We start from the raw sequence: 25,193 nt of genomic DNA, 5'->3' as shown, positions 1-25,193 counted from the left end.
ATATTGAATTTTTTATCAATAAAGATATAATAATAACAAATTTAATTAATATAAAATGTGAGTGGCGTTAAATTTAATTATTATTTATTGAAAAATCAACAGACAACAGATGTCGAAATGCATAAAAGTTATGAATAAATGTAACAAAATAAAATAACATCAGAGCCCAATTATATTTTTTTACAAATTTATATTATAAAATCTGAATGGCATCAAATTTAATTAATATTAAATTTTAATGGTAGCAAATTAGTAATGGATCATAAAACACGATGGATCATATGTGAATTTATTTATCCATCCTAGTATTAATTCATCATATGTACTGCGTTTCGTTCAAATACAGACGGTGTAATCTAATACATTATGTATTAGCATTACTCTTTAATTTCGACTTTCACAGCAATGTGCTTTACACACAGAGGTATAGAAGTGGAGATAGCTTTGAAAATTTTATTGCATGTCTGTATTTTGCTGAAAGTTTTACATTCATTAAAATTTTATTTGACTTCAAGGAATAGTTAAATTGTACCACTTACCTATTTATAACATTTACAATATATTTATGTATATTTATTTTTATAAAACTACATACAAACTGTAAAAAATGTATATTCTTACATATAAATACATATGTATGAATTTTAGCTACATATGTACTTTTACTTCAGTTTCTTGGTTCGTATCTTCAAGTTTTAGGTTGAGGTTAAGTAATAAAATAAATTCGAAGATTGATTTATCGAAAATGGTAATTTTATTTATAAAAAGCTTGTTAAAATCGACATAGTTTACATTTATAAAACTGTAAAAATATATACATACATATATTATGAAATAAAATAAAAAAATGTATACATATATAAATATTTATATATGTACATATATATTATATTATTATAACATATATTATGATACATCAAAAAACCTTAAAAAAATAGTTTTTTAAAAACACCTCTTGTATAATTTGTATATAAAATTATTATTTTGAATAAAAAAAACCAATATTTTTTTTTACTACCGCCATCTATGTATAAAATTAATGACTACCAACTGTCACCGAGATTAAAAATCTTCGGACCTGAAATGCTTCTTATACGATATTTTATCTCTATCGTAATGACGGAGGCTCCATTTACTTATATTGATGACCAAAATGAGCAATATGGCAAAATATGAAAACGATTGGATAAGAGGAAAACTTTTTCCTGAATTTTAGTCGTAAGTGAAACGTAAAAGAGGTATGTAAAAACAGAAAATTTTGAAATTTGAAACAGCTTAAATTGGAAAAGATGGTGAACAATCGATAAAATAAAATATAAATTGTAAAAAATATATTGTGAAAATTAAGGTAGTTCAATTCTTTATTCAACTTATCATCTAAACGGAATAATTATACATTAAAAAAATCTCACATTAGATGTTTTTACCATTGCTAAGGTATGAAAAAAAAACTATACAATATCTATGACTTAAATTAAGATAAAGTAAAAAACTATGGCTTAAACTAAGGCGATCTGTTCAGTGTGTGATTTTTTCAACAGTTCCACAGATTTAATTCTACTTCGCTCGATCGCGATTTGCAAAGGTGTTCTTCCTAGTATTTTTAAAATATTTTTCATATCTACATACTTCGAATGGGCGACGGCAAAATGCAAGATTGTTTTACCTCCTCTATCTAGCTTTACAATACCAAAAATAGAAATTAAATCTATTATATCGAACTTGAATGTATTATGCTTTGCAATGTAGTATAGAGGTGATCGACCATGAACATCAAATATGTTAACGTCTGCACCGCTATTTAACAGAATATTTATTAAATATAATGAATCTTTTTTAACTTTGTTGCAACACAGAATGACCGAGTTTATCAAGCGCATTAATTTCAGCACCATTTTCAATAAAAATGTTTATTAATCTACAGTAATTTGTTTCTGTTAAATAGTGCAAAGGAGTGCAACCGAACTTATCTGCAGCGTTGATATTAGCACCGTGTAGAATAAGTAGCTTAGTAATTTCTACATCGATGTCATAATTTTCAAGATATAGCAAAACAAATTCATCTATCAAAACAAAGTCATGAAAAGGTGTCCGATGATCAATGTCAGTGACGTTCGGATCGATTCCTTTTTCAATAAGAAATTTAACTGCTGATATGTTTCCACCTATTACAGCATTGTGCAATAACGATTTACCAGATTTGTTCACGATTGTAAGATCCAAACCATATTTGATGATCCTTTGGAGTGCCACATCACAGCATTCAAAGACAGCACATTGAAGCAACGTATCACCGGCGTAATTAATAACTTCACGATTAGCACCTCTAATTAAAAGTACCATTATTACATCAGAATGTCCGGACTTCGCAGCACAAAGAAGTGGTGTATCACCTTGAGCATTAGTCACATTTAAGTAAAAGCCTTCATCTAAAATTCGTTGCAGTATCTGAATACAGCCACCTTGCACTGCCCAATGAAGCACCGTTTCATTATTTCGGTTTTTAATAAAAGGATTTGTAGTTATTTTAAAAATAAATTCGAATAGTTTTACTTCATGCTTTGCTGCTGCGTAATGAAGAAGCGTATTGCCGTTGTTATCGCAAATATTTGGATCGGCTCCTTTTGCCAAAAGTAGTTCAACTGCTTTAAAATTATAATTTTTCATTGCGGAAATGACTGCTGTTTGACCATACATATCAGTTAAATTTAAGTCAATATTTTCATCTAAAAGTAGTGTAAGGATTTGATATTTTCCTAAAAAGACAGCGTAATGAAGTAACGTGGAATTATCTGCACTCCGAATGTTTGAATTTGATTCCGTTCTCTAAAATTAATTTAAATTTTTCTATGTCATTATGAAATATGATTTCATAAATTATAGAATGAGCCTTTTTATTATTAATATAAGATAATACTTTGATAGCTATTGTAGGATCGGCACCACTTTTTAAAAGTATATTGAATGCTTCCCCTTCTATTTGATAATTAAAAATGATATGAAGTGCTGTTTCACCATCCAAATTGGTATTATTAATATCCACACCACACTCTAAAATTATTTGCAGTGTTTTAATTTTATTATATCTTGTAGCTAAAGTAAGTGGGGTATCGCCCTTTTTGTTATATACAAATAATTTTGTTATATATATTTTTGTTATATATTTACGTACATGTGGATCAGCTTTATAATCCAGCATCAGTTTTACTATTTCAGCGGTTCTAAAACACACGGCATCAATAAAAGGTGTGTCGCCGTTTTTATCTGGTTCATTTGGGTCGAATCCTTGTTCTAGTAGTATTTTCAAAATTTCTACATTGTAAAATGCAAAATGCAATGATGTTTTTCCCTTTTTGTTCTTCAATTGTATATCTGCTCCATTATCCAATAGTAGATTCAACATTTCAATATCTTCACCGAGAATGGCAAAATGAAGTGGAGATAGACCTCTACTATTAAATTGGTTTAAACAAATGTTCCTATCTATAAGGCATTTAACAACTTGTTTGTCAAAATTAGAACACGCTAGATGCAAAGCAGTTTCTCCGTTAAATTTTGTTGAAAGTAAATCATGATTATTTTCATTTACATTTTTTATTACTTCCATGAATTTGTCAGAGTCTTTGGATTTTATCGCATTATTCAATCGAGCGTGGAACATTTGGTAATCGTTATTCATTGGAACGAAAATCTGAACTACATTTGGATGACCTTCAGAAATTGCAAAATCCAGAGGAGTCTTATCGTAGTAAGCTGTTAGATTCACCATTTTGTTGTCCTTACTTATAAGATATCTTACAATATTTTCATGGCCATTCATAACGGCTAAATGGATCGGCTTAAGATCCGCAAGTGCAGTTGTATATATATTTGCACCAAGTTCTACTAAATATCTAACGACTTGTAAATTGCCAGACCGAGCTGCTGTACACAATGGTGTATCGAAAGTAAGATTTAAACTTTCAAGAAGAGTTATGTTTCCTAAGTGATTTAATATCTTGGAAATAGCAACAGTATCATTTCGAAAAGATGCCAATAAATGAAGAGGAGTATCTCGTTGATTTCCATATTTATATTTGTAAAAAAATTGTTTCACTAAATCAGATGAATTGGATGAATGTTCCCAAATACTGACTACATGTTCTTCTAACTCAGATTCTTGTAATATCGTTAAAGCTTGTTTCAGAACAACCTCTTCTTTATTTTTCTCACGTAGTTTCACTCTAGTGACCTCTTGCACAAGACGGTGAATGTTCACTATTCTGGAAACATCTATACTTATCATAGAGTATAGCTCAAGTAATTCTACAGCATCCCATAATACATTTACATCCATCGCTAAACTTTTAAAGATTTCCTCAATACGAATATTGTCGGGTGATAAGTAGCCCATAATTTCAAATATAAGGATTGCCATCTTTCCACAATCTTGATTTTCTTCAATATTTCTTAGTGTGATTGTCCATGTAGTCATAACCGTTCGGTTGTAAATATCGTCTGTATCGTTAAAGCCCTCATTTAATAACTTTTCCTTTTGCTCTCTATACAATAATAGATAATCATTTACAGTGAAGTTTATAATCTTTCTCTTTTTCCTGTTTTGCTGTTGAATGTATCCGACAGCTTGTTTTAATCCCAATGGGAAGTTTTCCAATAACTTCGTTAATGTTTTAAGGTCTTCTTTATTCTCGTTCATCAAAGATTCCTCCAAAAAGTAAATTGCTTCTTCATCGGTAAATATATTCAAACGAATTACTTCAATATCGCCTTTCCCTCCCACTTCCCAATCTTGCCGCCTTGAATTAATCAAGGTGTATATGAAATTGTTTTCTGCAACCTCGTCAAAAATGAATCTTTTTATGTCATTATATTTTTCGACATTGTCGAAAATGATTAGCGTCTTTCCAGATTCGTTGAACAATCTGTAAATATTTTCCACGACAACTTTCATATCCCGTTCCTTTTCTTTATCGTCCCATAATTTAATTTCTAAATGACGCGCCAAATCTTTAAAGGACTCCAATATAGTATCTTGTTTTTCAGAGTCAATAAAGATAATATTTAAATAATATCTATCGTGCTCTTGAGCGTACATTTTGGATAATTCGGTTTTACCGATTCCACCTAAGCCGACAATAGATGCAGTTTGAGAAATTATTGTCGTTTTTCTTTGATTCAGCGATTCGTGGATTTTATTCAATTCTGCGTCTCTCCCAGTGAAGAATTTCACCGGTTTCTTCAAACGGAACAAAACACGTGGTTTTTTATTACGTTTTTCAGTTAATTCTTTTGTTTCTTATTTTAAATGTTTGAGCTTTTCTTTTTTTTACCTATATGTGAAAATTATAAATGGTTTACTTAACATAATTATATTTTTTTACTATCAATCTATGTAACTTAATAAACTGTAAATTTTCCAAATAAATAAATAAATAAATAAATAAATTCTTGTTTGAAATTATTCAATTTTCCTTTAACTTCTGTAACCTCCATTTTCAGTTCGGCAAGACTATCTCTAATATCATCGGCTTTGTTATCTCGATCCTTTTGTGCTAATATGAACATTTCTAAAGCTTTTTCTCCATTACTTTCGATCAGGTTGATTAATATTTCTATATCGTCTGCTAACTCGTTGTGTAATATTTCAACTAATTTCGAAATCCTGTTTCTAACTGCTTTATCATCATCATCATCGATTTTTCTCACAATCATATCATATTGTTCTTCACCGAAATCGACAGGTTTAAAAGATTTTGGACGCATACAAGTCTCCTTGCAATTTTCAGTCATTATGTATTTACCCAATTGTTTATATCCACTTATAGTTTCTTTAGACAAACTGTGACGAAAGCCATATTTTTTATGGTTAGATTTGTCTTTGACATGTGCTATAAAATCTTCAGAATCAGCATTTTTTATTAGAATTCCGACTTCGTCGTATAGGTTTGCCGTATTCCAGTCATCGTGTGATGTTTTACAAAATTGACAGACGTATTGAATATCGTACCCAGGCTTTACGAGTTTTTTGTGAATTGGAATAATTCCTGCTATTTTTTTCGACTTTGATTTTCCATTGAATACTCTTTCAGGCTTTGTTTCGAACTCTGGCTTAGAAGTTGGCAAATGAGGTTTAAAGTATTCATTAGTTTTGTTTACGATATTTTTTTCATCCGATGTCGAATTCTCTTCGTCCTGTATAAAACTGTTTATGTATCTATGAGCTGCATCTTTACCCAATCTCTGCATAGCCTTTGGCAAACCGCGCGTCGAAGTGATACCTCTAAATTGCAATTCGAAACATTTAAATACGTCAAAAGCGATCTTCACAAAGTCGCGTCTGGCTCTCTCTTCAGATTTCTTGAAATCATACACCAAATTGTAGAATTCTAAAGATTTGTTTTTATAAACCACTTGCAGAGGTTTTTTGATTGGTTTCAGCAATGTCTTTGTTTTCATTCCCGGTATAATGGGTATTTCCGAAAGCATTTCTATGAATTTTCCTGAATATTCTACATTGCCTTCTAGAATGTCATAGTGATGTGTCAATATGCCCTCTAATTCTGCGACGAAACTTCTAGCAAAGTAAAATAATCTTTCTTGGAGATCGGTCATTGTTATTTTAGGGCTCTCCATGGCTTTGAATGATTATCTTAGTTTTTTTCGATTTTTCACAGCATTCGTCTTAATACTGCAAAAAATATTTATTTATAATTTATTAGCTCATATGTATGTAAAAGCTAGTTTGTAACTGTCTTACATACCAAAAGGAATCATCGCTTTGCAGAAAGTAAAGAACCCAAGAAATACGACAATAGATCCTTAAAATAAAAAATAAAATATTAACATTTCTTAATAATTTTGCTGCCTAGCACCTTAATATTTAACATATATTTTTCGATTAACGATTTTATCATTTACACATTATAAACACATTTTGAATTTGATTATGTAGAAAATAAAACGGATTTAACCAACCCATGACTTTTTCTACATGGAAATTATTCAAAGATTTCAAAACAAAATTTTGAGAATCATTTCAGATGCTCCATGATTTGGCCCAAATTGTATAATCCAAATTATTGAGGAGGCGAGAACAGCAGTATCTAGGAACAGACTGGAGACTAACCCAACAAGGTTCGTCAGAGAGCTGCTTATTTTAAAAAAGGGAACCCTCTGGATATGTACCTTTAATGTCGGTGCCAATGGGCAATTCACCCGCAAGCTAAGAAAAAAGAGGAACAAGAAGAAAAAAAATGTGACGAATGACCTTAATTAACAGATAGCATTTTGAATAAAAAAAAAATAACAATAAGCATTTCAGTAACTGATACTAAGTTTCAGTGAGATAATATTAGCGATATTCGAATTATCTCTAAAATACACAGGCTGACAAATACACATTTATTTTTTCACATACCAATATTATAGCATAGTTTGTATCATCATCATCATCTACAGCCATTCACCATCCACTGCTTGAGAAGGGCCTCTCCAACACGCAACTCGTCTCTGTCTTGCGCAACTTTCATCTATCTCATCCTACATATTTTCCTAATTTCGTCTACCCATCTTCCCTGCGTTCTTTCTTTAACCCTTTTGCATTCTATCGGGTACAATTCTAGTACTTCTTTTGTCCACCTTTCGTCCATTCTTCTAGCCATGTGGCCCACTCATTGCCATTTCAATGTCTTCATCATATCCACTATTCTTGTCATACTTCTCATCCACGTATTCCGTTTCCTGTCTTTCCTCGTTATGCCAAGCATACATCGTACCATTTTTCTTTGAATGCATTGGACTTTGTGTAGCAACTTGGCGTTCAATGTCTAAGTGATACATCCATACGTCATCACTGGCAAAAAACATTGATCGAATATCTTTTTCTTCAGGCAAAGTGGAATTTTTATTTAAAAACCGCATTCATTCGTCCAAAGGCACTCCATTTTAATTTCATACGTCTCTTTCTTCATTACTATCGGGATTGTCTATTATTTGTCCTAAATATAAATAACTAACGACTACTTCTACTATTTTATCATATATTATGATGCTATCAGGCATGCAACAGTTATCGAACATTAGATAGTATGTATATGTATATACCTAAACAAATATATGTAGATGGGAAATCGCTATGCATTATTTAGATTATGGCAGATTAAGTTAAACAAATCATACATACATTTCGAAGTAAAAACAAATCCAAAACTAAATTAGCCGTAAGTCTTTCAACGTTCTGGTTTCAGCTCACACATATTATCACTTTTGAATAACAAACGACATCACGTATAATCGATTTGTACATTCACATCCACACACCGTGACTGCTGATAGTGGAGTGAAGGGATTGATAAGATTGGCTCAAACAGTCAAACATCCGCCCAAAATATTTGCGAAAATCAGAAAAATTACGTGTAATTAATATAAACGAGTATGTAGACAGTTTCAAAACTGAAACGATGGATATTCGTGAATTAACTTTTATTAACTTTTTAACTTTTCAAATATTTATCGTATACGTATATTGTATACTTACAAAACGAGTAATAACTTAATACAAATAATATCATACATGCGTATATATATTTAAAATAATATTAGGATACCTACATCGAAGGGATGCGGTGCATCCGCTCTAAAATCGCCAGACAAATTGAACGACAGATTAACGGACGGCTGCTTTAAATGCAATTCTCATCTTCTCGAATGATATATTGCACATCAGATGACGGCTAACCTTTCGATGTGCACAGATGCAATTATTAAAATGGTAATTATTAAAATTGAGTTGGATCTTTCAGGCGAGTTTAATAAGGTTACTCGTCATCTGATGTGCAATCAATCATTCGAGAAAACGAGAATTGCGTTTAAAGCTGCCGTTCTGTTAATCTGGCGATTTTAGAGCGGATGCACCAAACCCACATCGAAGACAGTGAATTTTGAAATTTGGAAATAGCTTGAGTTGAAATGAAACATTTCAAATTGAGCTACAGAAAAATGATACAATATAATAGTTAGATATTTTCTTTGGATGTTTCCATGACAGATTTCTAGAAAATTTTCCTAGCGTAAACTGGGAATGTCACCTTACATATTTCCATATCAACAAAATTTTTTATTATTATCATTTATACAAATGAATGGTTTGTTCCTGTGCAAATAAAACCCTCGAGAGCATTTTATCTCAAGTTGCATTCATAATAAAATAGAAAGCAACATGGAAACGCATATATGTATGTATACAAAAAAAAGTGACAGCGACGCAGAATGCCGTGACATTAAGTAAATGAACCTCTTTCAGCGTTTTACACACGTGGCTATTGTAGGTGAACATTTCATTTGGCGAGGCATGATGAATCCCACCGGGGAATATACAACACGCCATTTTTCAAATCATTTTTTCTCGTGGAAAAACCACCCCACCACGCCGTCCCACTCCTGAGGAGAGATAGAGATTCATCTCGAGCAGTTTTCCGTCACGATGACATATAAGCTCGCATCAATTTGAATTTTATTCTCATATATGCGTTGGATATGCCTATTACGCTACATTATAATATATATATGTACATACGCGAATGTAAAAAATAATGAAAAATAAAAGGGAAATCTGTATTTCAATACCGAAAACCTTAAAATCCTCTAAAACGAACGTTATAAATGAATTTATTTTTTATTTATATACTAGTTGCAATGCCACAATAACGCGTGCAATTCCCATTCCTGTTCTCGTTCCCGTTCCCGTTTCACAGACATTCAGTTTTATATATAGATATATTTGTTGACGTGGACCATCCGCTTTGTGTTTGTGGTACAACCCTGAATGGTCAGTACATTCGAGTGCTAGGTAGGCGTGGCGCAATCATTGTCACACTCGCGGCGTGATGCGTTGAAGGCGGGATAGCTTTACTTTCGCGTCAGTATAATCGTAATTACGAATATTATTATTAAGAGGTTTTTTCACAGTAATCTTCCCGGACATGCATACAACAAATCCTGAAAGTTCCATAGTAATCGGTTCAGTGGTTTAGGAGCCTATTCAAGACACACAGACAGACATTCATTTCTATATATATATATATATAGAAATGAATGTCTGAATGCCAGCAGCATAGCTCGGACGTTAAGCTTCTGCTTACCGTCAAGAAGGTGCCGGGTTCTATCCCTGAATGAAAATGAATTTTTCAGAGTATGCTGTTGGTCAGACCTGGATTTGTGACTCCAGGTTGATCGTTTCCTATCAGAGTTTGCCAATTTTCTCTGATTTCATTGTTGAAACGGTTCCCGGAAAAAAAAAATTGGCTAAAAATCCTTCCTGCCTACTATGTCACCACTATTTGAAAAATTTGATTGATGTACAATAAAAATTTATGTACAATTCATAGATGTCTCGTTAATTTGCGAGTTTTTTCAGTGTCTCGCAATTCAACGACTTATAATAAAAATGCTGTATTTGTATTTGTAATTGGCCAGGAAGGCGCATTGGGATTTACCTGTAAGGCCTTCCTGGTATATATGTAAAAAATAAAAATAAAAAATAAAATATATATATATATATATATATATATATATATATATATATATATATATATATATATATATATATATAGATAAATTAATAATTGATAACATTCCATTCATTATTTTATCTGTTCTGCGGTTGTATATTTGTATGTATGTACATAGATATGGCGGGACTTAAGTCGTTTGACTAATGATCCGTGACGTATCATGGCGGCAACAAAGGCCCAGCCGTAGAATATTCAATGTTGAGATAAAGCTCGTTGAGATAAACTATTAATCTCGTTTCGGTACAAATTTTTCATAAATTATAAGATTTTTCTATCGCTCACTGCTTTATAAAATATCTCAATATACACATTATATTATGTATGTACATATGTTATATTGAGTGTACCAATGTACATATATATTTTATTTCATAGAACATGAGCACTTGCCTTTACAGATCGCTCCAAAGCGACGATATGCACTTATGTATATACATATATAGACACAATACAGTCAATCAATGCATAAGCATTTTTTATATGTACGATGCAAATTCATACAAACATCCACAGTGACATCTATGCATTCATTTTTAAAGCAGATTATAATCAAATTAGCGAACCTCAAGACACTGAATAACTTGATATTCACAAAGGATATAGAAGAGAAGATGCCAATTTTATAGGACCTGGAGTCACAAACCAAGGTCTGGCCAGCAGCGTGACTCTAGTGGGATTCAAACCCTTAAGCACTCTGCTAATATTATATAAATTTGCACGCCACTAGTAATATGGCTTTCATGCTTTGCATGACTTTGCTATTAGGTAGCTACGCCACTGCGTACTATACTTTTTACAAGGCAATTCTATGTTTCACTTCGCTAATGATTCAGGCGAAATTTCTTCATTCTTCCGATCGGCTTGAAACTTTGCCATTTTGCGCGGTTTGGTCACCGATAGAAATATAACGGTCGCATTTAGGTCCCTTATTTCTTTTACTCTATATAATGATATTTCAAACATTTTTAAACACTCTTCTATACTACTGTATGCTGACGATAAAAAAAATTATAAGCCTATTAATTTTTTACACTATAGACGATTGTCATAACGTAAAGAGCGGACCAACTTTGCGCAATTCATTGTTCATTTTTTGCCGTGCTTTGTTCATTTTTATGATGAACCCTTTTTTATGCTCTCTAGCTTTGTAGTTTGCATTGTTTTCAGGACCTTTTTCTTAATCCAAGAAAAATGTTATATTTTAAATTTGACCAGAAATCCTACCGATTTAAAATTCAGCACACTTCCAAATAACACTTTTAAACGAAAACAAAAAATAGTGGGGCTAGAACACTATCCCAATAAATATGTTTCAATATAAAATACTCAATATAAAATCGTATTAACAGTGGGAAAAAATCCTAAGTGAAAATACGTACTTTTGACTTTTGATTTGAACTGGACGACTATTTAGAGAAATTTGAAAGCTGAAAAGTACTACAAATGAAAGATAAAATACCCAACTATAGATTTCAATATGCATTTTGAACAGGAAATTGACAGATTTTGAGACATTGACCGAACAACACCAAGATATAGAAAAATCGCGCGATTTAAAAAAAACATATATCTCCGAATCTCGAGCCAATCAACATTTTTTATTACCAGATTCGTAATCACTGGGCATAGATCTATAAGAAAAGTCATATCTCGTCTCTGAACCAAAAAAAAAGCTGTCATTTGTCGAACAGTGTTGTTAGTATTCTTATATATGTATTTACATATGTACATATACATATGTTTGACTTTCCGCTACCCACTCGTCTTATCAGATTTTAATTGTTTAAACGCCTATAACTTTATATTTTTCACAATTTGTATATATTATAAAATTCGCATTATTAATTAATGAGCAAAATAACCGAACATCGAAATTATATTGAGCAAATACACCGTCGAGATAATTTCCAGTTTAATTAATTTCACATAAATAACAAGCGGCTTAGTCGTATGTATCTTCGGTACATACGATAAAAGCACTGTCTGCAACTGGGCGTGTAAAATCGAAGGCTTTGTATCGAAAATTAATTAACTTCCGCGGTCAAAAGGGCTCCCCCCGTGCAAGCTCCAGAAACCCGCCTCGACAAACTTAAATTAGTATTTCATTTACACGACTGAGAGAGAGAGCGAGAGAAATGGCAATTCGCACTATCGTTATTGTTTTTGTTTGAGTTCGAAGGTGCGGCGATGGGTCTGGACCAATCTGACGGATTTATCCGGAGCGAGTTCCAATTAAAACTTGGTCAAATTAAAATACGCTTTTTGAAGATCTCTCGAAAATATAATATTAAACATACAAATCCGGAATAATAATAATAACGAGCGGGCGGAACAAAGTCGAGATAAAAACGTTTTTATTATGATGATTTTTTTGGCGCTCGTCGAAGTTCGCTGATTGCTTCCGATGTTGAATTTTCGAACGGAAAGTTTCGCGCTGTTTGTTCCAGTCGTGAGAAAAGTCCTTGCGGAAAATTTCTCACTCCTACGATGACCGTTCGTGCGCCTGGTTTTTATTTTCTTTTACGACTGAAGGGAAAGCCTTTTATTCGTTTATCGCAGGGGAGACCAAGTTGCGGTCCACATATATTATTAAATTCGAGCTCAGCGATTACCCTGGACAATAGAGGACGAATGCTTTGCCCCAAACTGAAAATATTCTTAGTAATTCGAATATGCCGATCACGAATAAGGCATTACAATTTATATACATTCAGCTAAAAATATACATTTCATACACACGTTTAGTAAAAATAAATATTTTTAAAAGGTTTATATTAGCTTTACTTTGTCCATTAATTTGAACAAACTTACCAACACTCTTGCAATCACTTTGAAACTTTGCCGTTTTGAGAGGCTTGGCCCCCGATAGATATTTAAATTCGATAGGGAAATATAATCGTAATAAAAAAGTTTAATAATTCAAATAGTTTGTAGACGATGACAGCTAACTCATTGCCAATAGCCTTGTTTGTTTGAATTTCCGCCCCCCCACTCGTTTTGTCAGATTTTAATTGTTAAAACGCCTATAAGTTAATATTTTTCAAACTATTTCTTATAAATTTTGCATTATAGACTCTCTTTATATCTCATATGTATATTTTTACTTCACTAATACATAGATTATATAGAACTCAGCTTGCAATTGGTGTAGACTAGATCGTCTAATTTATCGCTATTTCCATTTATCGGTAATCTCACAATTTTTTTACCAATTATTGGTTTACCAGTAAATTACCGGATTTCTAAATGTCAATAATAAACGAAAATACTTAATACATTAAGCCAAACATTATTTATTATATATAATACTAAGATATGAACCGTTATATTTGAAAGTAGCTGAAGTCCAATTTTCAGTTCCAAAAATACTATTTCTGTATTGACTTAATTCACAAATTATTATCAATCATTTTAATTCGATATGTCCAGAATCTCTGAAAAGTGGAACAAACCTATTACAGGTCACCAGTATTTTTAAATATTATTTGAAATATTTCTCGAAATGAAGAAAACTGGACTTATGTCACTTTAAATTATAATGGCTCATATATTGCCCGAAAAAAGGTTTGAGTGATAATGAATTATTTATAAATTAAAATCCTGAAACACTGGGTCTGATCAGTGTTGTCAAAAGATAAAATAAATGAGAAGAATGTAATAAAACGCAGCGGATATCTTTGTTTATTACCGGTAAAAGTAATAATCTACCGATAAATTGCCGATTTACCAGGACTCCCTAATGCTATATATAATTTGACTGAAAAATAGTTCAATTATATGATTATTACAATATGTATATATGATTATTGGTATTAAAATATTATACTATAGCATACTAAAATATTAATTAAAGTTGTGCAAGTATCACTCGACTCTAATAATAAGATCCCAATATATTTAATATTATATAATAAGTTTCAAACTTCTGACCTATTTTCATACATTGAAGTCCAACGACCTAAAAGCAATCCGTCTCTGGATCCAATAAATATTTACATTGGACGGAGAAGAATTGCGCAATGATGAGAATGATCCTTTCCCTCCTTCTTGCCAATCAAGAACTTGACAATAACAATGAAATTGTATTCTAATTGCTTTCGACGCCCAATTTGAATCGACAAACAACCTTTAGAAGATTATTAAAATAAATTTTATATCCTTTCAATGAATTCGCAATTGTGCGAGTCATTGAAACACTCTTACTACATTAGAAATTTTCTAATAACTTTTTAAACATTGATTATATGAAAGCACAATTTCAACCTTTTTATACCGGCTTTTTGTTAAGATAACGACTATAAAACCCAGCCTCTTTCGAGCGGAAATAGAGCGTCTAAAAGTTTTAATGGAGCTTTTAAAAATCCAGAAAGCCTACGAAAAGTTGATGCGTGAAATTGAACTAGTTTTACCAGGCAATTCACCAGCCCGTTATGAATATTATAAACTTTTCCCCCAACTATGTATGTATTTCTACAGAATACTTTTACTTTATAAAATTTGACATATGTACGTATTTATTTTATTTTATTTTATTGTTACAATCAATATACACTCGTCATTACAGATCGCTCCAATGCGACGAGTGTACGATAACGGTCAGAAATACAATAATAAATATACAATCAGAATACATAGCATATAACAATCAGTACAGAAATAATAATCAAAGAGACATCTACGGATTATTTTTAGATTTTGTGTACAATTATTATTACAATTTTTATACATATAATAAACACGAAATTATAGAGATGTCTATAGAGATATCTATAGATTTCATATTACTGTCTATAATTTTTACAAATTATACACACAGAATTTGTGACAACAGGAAATGATCTAATACCATTTTTCAGGAACCGTTTCAACAATGATCAGATAAAATTGGCAAACTCTGATAGAGAAACGATCGATTAGGAGTCACAAAACCCCCAAACCTAACCAGCAGTTTGACGAGGACTCGAACCTTCGACCTCAGTGGTGCTAAATATATACGCTACCATTTTATACCTTCAACAATCTATGTATACAATATATGTATTCTATACCTTCAACAATCCGAATCGGATCGATTCTTTATTATTAGATATTGTTCGAGACAATTAACAATTTGACAGCTGATGGATAAAAGCAGTGTTGCTCATCATTAAACCATGTACGAATTATCGGGTAATTAAAAATTACTAGCTTTTTAGCACATGGTTACATTTTGGCAAATGGCAAATAAGCACTTCAACGACTACGCAAGTGTTAGTCGGCGTCTAATTCCCATCAGGAAAGAAATCATTTCCTCGCCACGATTGTGAACCTGTGTACATTATAAATTATAACGCAATAAAGTACTTCAAACCACTTTGTGATCTTCTTCGTGGGTCAGCGGACACTCGGTTGATCATCCCCACTTCAACATATATTTAGAGATTTTTAATCGTAATTCTAAACATAGACAATATAAGCCTCCATTCAAAGTCTAAATTTAATGTGTCAGTAGTCAGTTCATTGTGAAATTTAACTCGGGTCCAGGAAGCTGTGACGTTTTCACGTCCCAAGCACAAGTTATTTCTGAAACTTTGAACCGGCCTCGCTAATAACATCTCATTGTGTACACGCTGTAGTTGAAGTTAGTTTTGAATGCGAAACTCGCCTTTTCAAATATGGCCCGAGTGAAACTTTCGCCCCGATTAAATTATAAACAATTTAAGCGCACCGAATCCAAAATCAAACTCCATTTTCTTTTTAATCCCGAGCCGAAGATCCCATGAGCGGTTTGGAGAACAAACATACTGAACCGTTCGAACAATGCGTAAGTTAAGCGGTTACAATCGTATACATGGGTTTCTTTGTGCCGCTGAAGGCTGGGCTTTAACGAGGGTTTACTTTTGCTGAAAAAAGCGAAAATTTTCACTAGGGTATAAAATACGGGGGGAAAAAAGGTATTCGCCCTTAGCGTTATGGGACGTATGTATGTATCGTTGACTGTTGCGGAGTTTTCTTGTACGAATGTTTGGGTTTTTTTTATTTTGCGAGGAAAAAAGGCTTCGCTCCAAGCACGCACTCAACATTGGGCCTTAGATTCTTAAGGGTCGTTCAATATATTCATTGAAATATTCACATAACGGATCGGCGAGTTGGATTTGTGCTCGCTTTCGCATTGAGTGTGGTTGTAATTGCGTGGAAAAAATGTTGCCTATTTTTTTAATCCTATTTTTTATTTATTTATAGAGGTTATACCCATTTTTTTACCATACACGACATCTATGGTCAAAAATGTTGAAAAGATCTAATAAACTGACCATAAGTAACATTAAAGATGTCAAGATCCATATGATCAGCTATGTATGTATATCTGTTTATTTGAGAATTGAAGAGAATGCTAGTCTCTGCTACAATAGGTGAAAATAAAAAAAATTTACGTACTCTAAAATAATTTTAAGGTAGAATTCTTAAAGAATTCGTGGATTATTTATAATTCCACGAATCAAGTGGAACAAGATCGCAAATCACATGCGATTTAGAACAATCTCATTCATTGAATATTGAAAACTTGAAAAGTTTTGCTATCTATGTAGTGAAGGTGATCGTTTTGTATTTGTTTATTTAACAGCGCTTCCAAATCTTTTTGCAAAAAAAATGATCGTCATACGTATTACATAAAAACTTATAATTTCCTCATATGTTTTATGTAATCTGCAAAAATAAGTATTTGGGAGTGTTTGGCGTCAATATGTATATCATTAATATGTAAATATATTAAATAATTATGGCCTGAGGCTAGAGCCATGTGATACGCTTGAGTTGGTTATGAAATATGGAGATTCATGTACCTCAATGATCACATACTGACTTCTAGATAAGATAAGATAACGTCTAGATTAAAAGCAAATTAACCAAAACTTGATTATGCTTATTCCATTTTGAACACTTATTTTAAACATACGTTGTTTATTTAGAAATGTATACATAACATCGATAAATGGTCTGACTAAGAATATCAAGAATGCCTCAATATATCAATATATTATTATCTCTTAATATATCAATATATTATTTTTATATGTTATGAGATTGAAAAGAATGAATCTTTCCACTTTGAAGACGAGAAAAATGAGAGGCGATCTAATTGGAGTCTATAAAATTATAAATAACAATTGTCCTATGATAAACCTTTAACAATAACGCTCATCTAAGAGGTCATACCCTTCTAGCAACTTAAATCTTTTAAGATACCTCTTCTTAGCTTGCAAACGATATTTTTTTAAATAAATTTGATGATTTCATTCAAATAAATGACTTTTTATTTTATTTTACATATGTAGATATATGTACATATATACCAGGAAGGTTTGACAGGAAGACTCCAATACGCCTTCCTGGACAATTAATTACAAATAATGGAGCATTTTATTATAACATAAATCACAGTATTTCCAGAAGCTGAAGAAAACGAAATAACAAGTATTTAATTAATTAATTAATTACAGAATTAATCCATTGGGATATCTATGGATTTAGATTTTTGTACATAATTTTTACAAATTATACACACAATAAATACAGAAGATTTGTGACAACAGGAGACATGATTTTTTCCCAATTTTGAGGAACCGTTTCAACAATGATCAGATAAAAGTGGCAAACTCTGATAATAAACGATCGATTTGGAGTCACAAATACCCCCAAATCTAAACAGCAGTATGGCGGATCGAACCCACTGATCACTTGGTGCTAAACATACACCCTACCATTAAGCCATACTGCTGGCTATATATACATATATATAGAGTTTATATTTTGTATTTTCTCTTGCATATTTTATTTTCCTCCATTTTGAGTAGTTTATATATTTTTCATTTTTTTATTGTCTTATTTGATATTCATATTTCTGTACTGCTTTATGTATTAACAAACCCCTTTTGTCCATCGACTCTGCCGCCTTTTCCAAGTATTCTTAAATAAATAGCGACAGAGTTTCTTTCATGAAGCTAATTTTATCAAGCTCAAGTCAATTTTGACAACAGTATCAAAACACTGAATTAATTGTAATTCTGACTGTTTTGCCCAACGTGCCGTATGATCGTTTGTCCGAGATTTTCCATCGTTACGCACAAATTAATATTTTATAAATAAGATTCAATTGAAATTCAAATATGACTACGGTGAATAAGATTTCGGCAGATATTCAATATTTAATGTACCATTGTGAATCAATTCTTTCGAATAAATGTATATTTGCGTCGATTTTGAACGTCGTTTTGCGGTCGTCAAATCGTTTTCAATGGCGGCAATGTTTGACGTTCTCTCCCGGAAATTGCGAAACATCATTTCAATTTAATTTCCGCGTCGTATAAAAGCGAATATAAAATTTTTCGTGCAGAAGAGAATTTTATACGATCAAACTATGTATTGTTATATATGTAGTTAGTATGCGTATGCAAATTTTCATCGAACAATTCAAATTTAATCTAATTGCGGCGCGCCAGAGGTAGATGACAATATTTTTTATTGAATATTTTATATAATTTAAATGAAATATAAATATAACTAGAGTAATAGTTAAAAAAAATAAAACACTTCGGAAGGATTTCACCCCCTACGTGACTCAAACAGGAGCGTCATGTAATTTTCTCACCGTTTTTCGCTCTAATTCCCCGAAGAATTTTCTCCCTTGAGTGCCAATTTTTCATGGGCCCGCCTATAATAAGATTAGAAATGGCTTTCTCGAAATTATTAACCCTTTCTGCGAGACAATCTCGTTTATCTGCGATTTTTTTCTTCCCTACCTTCTCCGGCCGCTCGGGAACTTTGCGACGAAAAATCAATTAACCAGCCTCTCGTTTCCATTTCCAAAGATATAACCCTAAATAACTCGTCTTATCCGACGAGTTTCATCACCGAGTATACACCTGCGTAAAATTTTACATCCTTTCCGTGACTCTCTCTCTGTCGATAAAAATTTATAATACGCATATCCATATACATATGTATATATCGCCTTCACTTCGATTTTCCAGTACAAAATTCGGGGATAATATATTCCGAACCCTCATCTCCGCGTTGGTTATTTATACGTGGTGGTTTTCTGATCAATCGTACACTATTGTGTATAGTTTCAGTATACAAAAGGCGATCGGGTCTGTGCAAGATGTATTATTTGTTTTTGCGATGCAAATTCGAAACGATGCGAATACATTTTTCGGTCGAGCGAGCGCGTTAAATTATACTGTGTTTGATTTTGATTTATTTCCAAGATATTTTCTCGTGCCGAAATGTAAAGAAAAATGGCAATACATATATTAAAATGAATATTTATAAACGGGTTCAATCAAAAAGGGTGAAGTATATTAAATAAATAAAAAATTAATTCATTACCATCATTCAACATGATGGTTGTGATATAAAAGTGAGTTTAAAATATAAAGCACATACACACATACATATATAATATCGTGTATTGAATTTGATTTTATTATTATTTATTAAAATTTGGGCCATTGTGGCATTACAGGAGTCCCTAATGTGCCACAGTGGTTGAAAAGATACAGAAAAAATTAAAGAAAAAATGCATTTAAACATAATCATAAAAAAACAATAGCATTATAATAATAGCAGATAAAGAAAATATATCAATAATAAAATTCCAAATGGGGAATGTCTTGCATCTACAGCCAGCACCAATATATAAGAACCAGCCGTAAATACAAAACATCCCTGCGAGGCCCAAATGGAAGAAAAAGGAACGAAATTCCACTTATATATCACATTCAATTATGAGAATAATGATGAGTGCAGGCTACCAGACAAATACATTAAAATTATCTCCGGAAAATATCACATTCAGTCTCAGCAGCAACGAATAGGAGCTATCCGATAAAGAACTGTGCGGGTAGGAGGTACAACCATCAAATTATCTCAACTGTCTCAACTGTTCCAGCAACGATGGGCATGAAGTATTACCACATAGAAGCTGGAGAACAAAACGAACCAATGAGAATTTTCTCTGAAGTTCAAGGGAATATCCAAGCATGCACAAAATGATAGGAGTGGGGTAGAAATATGGATAATATCCATACTTTCGTTTACATAAGAAATTAATAAATGCTTTTTGCACTTTTTCAATCATTATAGATGAATTTGCTTCATGCGGATTCCACACAATCGCATTATACTCTAGTTTGCTTCACACAAGCGAGAAGACAAAGGGTTGGAGAATAAACTTGCATATCTCAGTATAATTCACCTCACATTGAGACAGCGAAATGCATGGCGATGCGAGGTATATCCTAAATATACCCAATATTTGAGCGCCATAGTTATTTATTAACTCAAAATAAAATAAAATTATATCATGCGCTCATATTACTATTATTAACCTATACTTCACCTGTATGGAATAACGCCTCGAATTTCCAAGCTCCAAATAATACAAAATAAATCCCTAAAAATAATTTATAATACACCTATATATACTAACTTGAAAAAACTGCATGCCATGAATAATATTCCGTTTGTTACAGACATTACTAACAAACTAACCAGTAGATTCTATGACAGAATCACTAATAACCATACTAACACACTTGTCAAGAGTCTCGGTGATTACAACAAAATGTCTATACCTTTCAGGTATAACACACAGATTATTTAAACACAATCTGCTTTAGGTCGTCGACTTTGGAGAGTATTTAATTAATATTATGTATTAGATGTTTATGAGCATTCATAAGAATTGTAAATAGGTTTTTGAGCTATTTTTCCTATTATGCTGTACATTAACATTAGAATAATATAATACTATGATTACTAACAAAATTAAATCAAAATTGTAAAATAGAAAATGATCAGTAGATCATTAGCTATTAAAATAGATATAAGATGTATTGTAAAAATAATTTAGTAATAATAAAAAGCATTTAAAAATCAATGTGATAGATCTTAATAGATAATACTAATAGAATTGTGGATGGTTCGTTTTTATTTCAAATTGTGACTGTTGGTTTTGTTAAAATGATTTTTTTTTATACATATGTATGTACATATATGCATATTTTATTAAAATATATATTTTGAAATTTACTCTCAGCCACATTTACAAAGAAGTTTCTATCTATCAAAGGGGTTATTTTGATGATTTTTAAATTTTAATTACGTTAATGGAGGATTAACGTTTGCAAAGCCTCCATTTTCTGATGAAAGGCGCGTCTCCTCATCTTCTCTAAAATCCTTCATTTCTAGCGAAAGGCAAAAGGCGATCATTAGTCGGTAACGAGCCTGAAAGTATGAAATTAGCTGAACTCAAAAGCCATCCGTTCGCCGACTCTTCAGTAGAGTTACAACTTTAAAGAGACAACGTTTGACGAGCAGAAAAACGACCCCCACCCCCACCCCCCACCCCATCTTCATACCTAAAATGCCGATGATAAACGTTTTTTGCAGTCATAACTCATCCTGTCCGTGGAAAATCCTCTTACTTTAACGGCTCTTAACGGAGAAAATTCGCCCAGGAGCGAACAACACCTGAAATTAACCGTTTTCTATGCGATGAAAAGAAACCGCGAATAGGTGCGGAGAACTTTACAAAGATTCGGCTCGTCTCGAGTGACACTTCTGAGCTGACTATTTTGCATGATTTTATCTCGCAAAAGTGTTGAAGAAGCGCGGTTTGAATTTTAAATAAAAATATTCACCTATGGTATTCAAATCGTGTCTGAGCATAACACGTGTATAAATATAATACACAGACAATGATCAAATTATACTTACATACTTATTTTATTTTATTTTATCATAGATATATACCAGGAAGGACTAACAGGTAAGCACCAATGCGTCTTCCTAGACAACTAATTACAAGCAGCATATTTTTTTATTACATAAATCGCTATATTTTGAGAAATTAACAATTAATTAAATAATTAATTAATCCATAAAGATATCTATGGATTTAGACTTGTTTAAATACGATTGGTTGTTTATTTGATGGAGGAACTATTTCAACAATTAAATCAGATAAATTGGCAAACTTTGATAAGAAACGATCGACTTGGAGTCACAAATTTCCAAGTCTGACCGGCAGCATTAAAGATTAGCACGGGATCGAACCCGGTAACCTCTCGGGGCTAAACATAAACGCAACCACCGAGCCATACTGCTGGCTATGAACACGTCAGAAGGATTGTCATCTTATTGTATCACGCAATGAAATATTTCAATTTTACCTTTGAAGGACGGAGCGTCAAGGTCGAGCGAGTGTTCCGAACCGGGATCGAGTATTTTTTAATCAAAATATAGCTTTTCTCAATACAAATGGGTTCAATATATGTCTTTTTAATCATTTTATACATCAAAATAAAAAAGTTTTAGTCTTATAGCATGTTTTTGACATTTTTTGTATTAAAAAATAACGACAAGCATCAACATTCAAACGCACGCAGGTAAGGCCAACAGGCGACTGCATGACTCAATAGCCACGCGCCAAAAGCGACGAAAACAATAGCTTACGAAAATATAGCTGTCTCTTTCTCTCGCATTGATTCATCGATCAACAGGAATATGCAAGCGAACAGTCAAAACCTTGACTTTATTTAAAGACTGCCGCCTTGATTTAAAGGCTACCACCTTTAAATCATACTTTGGAACGTAGAAATGTATAAATGTATTTTTTACGATGTACCCCTTTTCTAAATCATACAAAATCTATTAAAATAAATTTCTTGTAGTTCATTCTAAGAATACAATAAATATAGGGTGTATAGCTTTGAAAACCACATAGCTATTACGAAAAATGTAAAAATTGAGGCACTTGCATCCCCCACATCGGTGAGGGAGGCTTAAATAAAATCACATATGTATTGATTTATTTTATGTTTTGATTAAAAAAAAACGTAATTGTAACAAAAACATAATAATATTTTTCAAAGCAAAGCATTCGAGTGTAAAAACATAACAACAATAAATTTTCATTATTATTACCGAGACGTTTGTGCCAAATTTATTACTTATCTGAGGAAAAAACCATTAGCAATTTATCTGCAATGTGAGATTCGGCGGTGAAGAATCGTATTTCAATTTAATTAATTTTCACCGCTCAAAATGTTATTTTCATCTCGGAATAATATCATACAAATATAATACGATTCGGCTTTCAAGTTTACTTTAGATTTATTTTATCTTCGGCGCAATTTAAAAATAATATTCTACGATATATCCATATTATGAGCGTCTCTACGTGCATGGGAAAGTTCACTAACGCTTTGCCAGACACTAGACTGGAAAGTTGAAGCGCGAAAGGGTTATTGAATTACGTCTGTCCGTCTGTCTGTTGACTTTTCGCCCTTGACTAGTAGCCAAAGACAAAGTCTATTACCATTTTTATGCAAAGGGTGCCGACACTGAATCGATTTCAATTCATGCGAATTGAACTCGTTTGCCTTTTCGACGAGAATAATCCTGTCGATGCTTGTTTTCAGACATTGACATGACAGTAGACGTATATATGTATAAAGGAGCTAGACATTTGAATGATATGTGGATGAGGCCGGTTGTCAAATAGTAGCCAAAAATATACAAGGCACATACATACATATAAAGAACGCATGTAACTAAATAAATTTAAAAAATAAGTGAATGGATGAATTTAATTCAGAACAAAATATTTATTTACATGAGTGCCTTAAGAGAAGTCCAATTCCTTACACAATAATAAGTTTTAATGTATGTACATATGACCCGTTATATTTAAAAGTGGCGGAAGTCAAAGTATTAGTTCCAAAATCACTATTTCTGTTTGACTTAATTCTCAAATTGTTATCACTTATTTTAATTCCATATGTATTTATTTATTACATTTAAACTATATATGTACTCCAGAGTATCACTATAGCTAGGCATTTATATATATATATGTTACAGTGAAAGCTTTTTTCACTAGTGAAAATATTTTTCACCAATTCAAGCAGTGGAAATGTTTCAAACAACGAATTCACAACGTTTAACTCTATAAATTTAACTCTAACAACCCAATCTTAAATGAATAGGGCCAACCCTTACTTAACCTAACCTATCCTAACCCTTAAATAATACCAATCCTAACAATCTAATCTTAGCTGAATAAAACCAACCCTGAAAATGTAACTGGTTATAATTTCACTGAAACGTCAGTGAAAAGCAGTGATAATGTATCAAACAGTGAATTTACAACGTTTAACTCTATAAATTTAACATATGTAGCTATACATGAAAAAAAAACAAAAATAGAAATTAAATATCAAAATGTAATAAGATGTAAACAAAAATAAATCTATCTTCATGATGTAAAGTAAAGAACAAACATAATAGAAAATAAAAATAAATAAAATGAAATTCGAATAATTCATTGTGACAACACATTTACGATCTCAAATTAAACAATTCGTTAACCAGATCAGAATATTTTAGATTCAACATATCCAAATTAACAGAAATCTAGTTGATGAGCTTGATGCCCCGAGCAACAGGTGACGAAAACATCAAATTGGTACGAGCGCCCAGGAGAAGAGAACAGACTGCCTCAGTTGGCTGAGAACATTGAAGCTCAATTAAATATGAAGTAAAATATTAAATTGGTTAAGTGATTAAAAAACAGCT

General features: G+C 32.1%; 1 protein-coding gene across 1 annotated transcript; it reads right to left on the bottom strand.

The window, feature by feature from the left end:
• Window positions 1-1,836: 1,836 nt before the first annotated feature.
• LOC143909083 (uncharacterized) lies at window positions 1,837-8,342 on the bottom strand. Its single transcript, XM_077426983.1, has 6 exons — window positions 8,183-8,342; window positions 6,762-6,818; window positions 5,479-6,688; window positions 3,173-5,236; window positions 2,918-3,115; window positions 1,837-2,826 (listed from the first exon to the last, which is right to left on the bottom strand). Exons 3-6 carry the CDS (start codon window positions 6,631-6,633, stop codon window positions 1,837-1,839), a joined length of 4,407 nt encoding a protein of 1,468 aa, XP_077283109.1. The 5' UTR covers window positions 6,634-6,688; window positions 6,762-6,818; window positions 8,183-8,342.
• Between the last annotated feature and the right edge of the window lie 16,851 nt (window positions 8,343-25,193).

Source organism: Arctopsyche grandis, chromosome 3 (assembly GCF_051622035.1).
Source record: "Arctopsyche grandis isolate Sample6627 chromosome 3, ASM5162203v2, whole genome shotgun sequence".
NCBI classification, from domain to species: domain Eukaryota; kingdom Metazoa; phylum Arthropoda; class Insecta; order Trichoptera; family Hydropsychidae; genus Arctopsyche; species Arctopsyche grandis.
The sequence above is the reverse complement of the archived record's forward strand: the minus strand, read 5'-3'. Positions and strand labels throughout refer to the sequence as shown.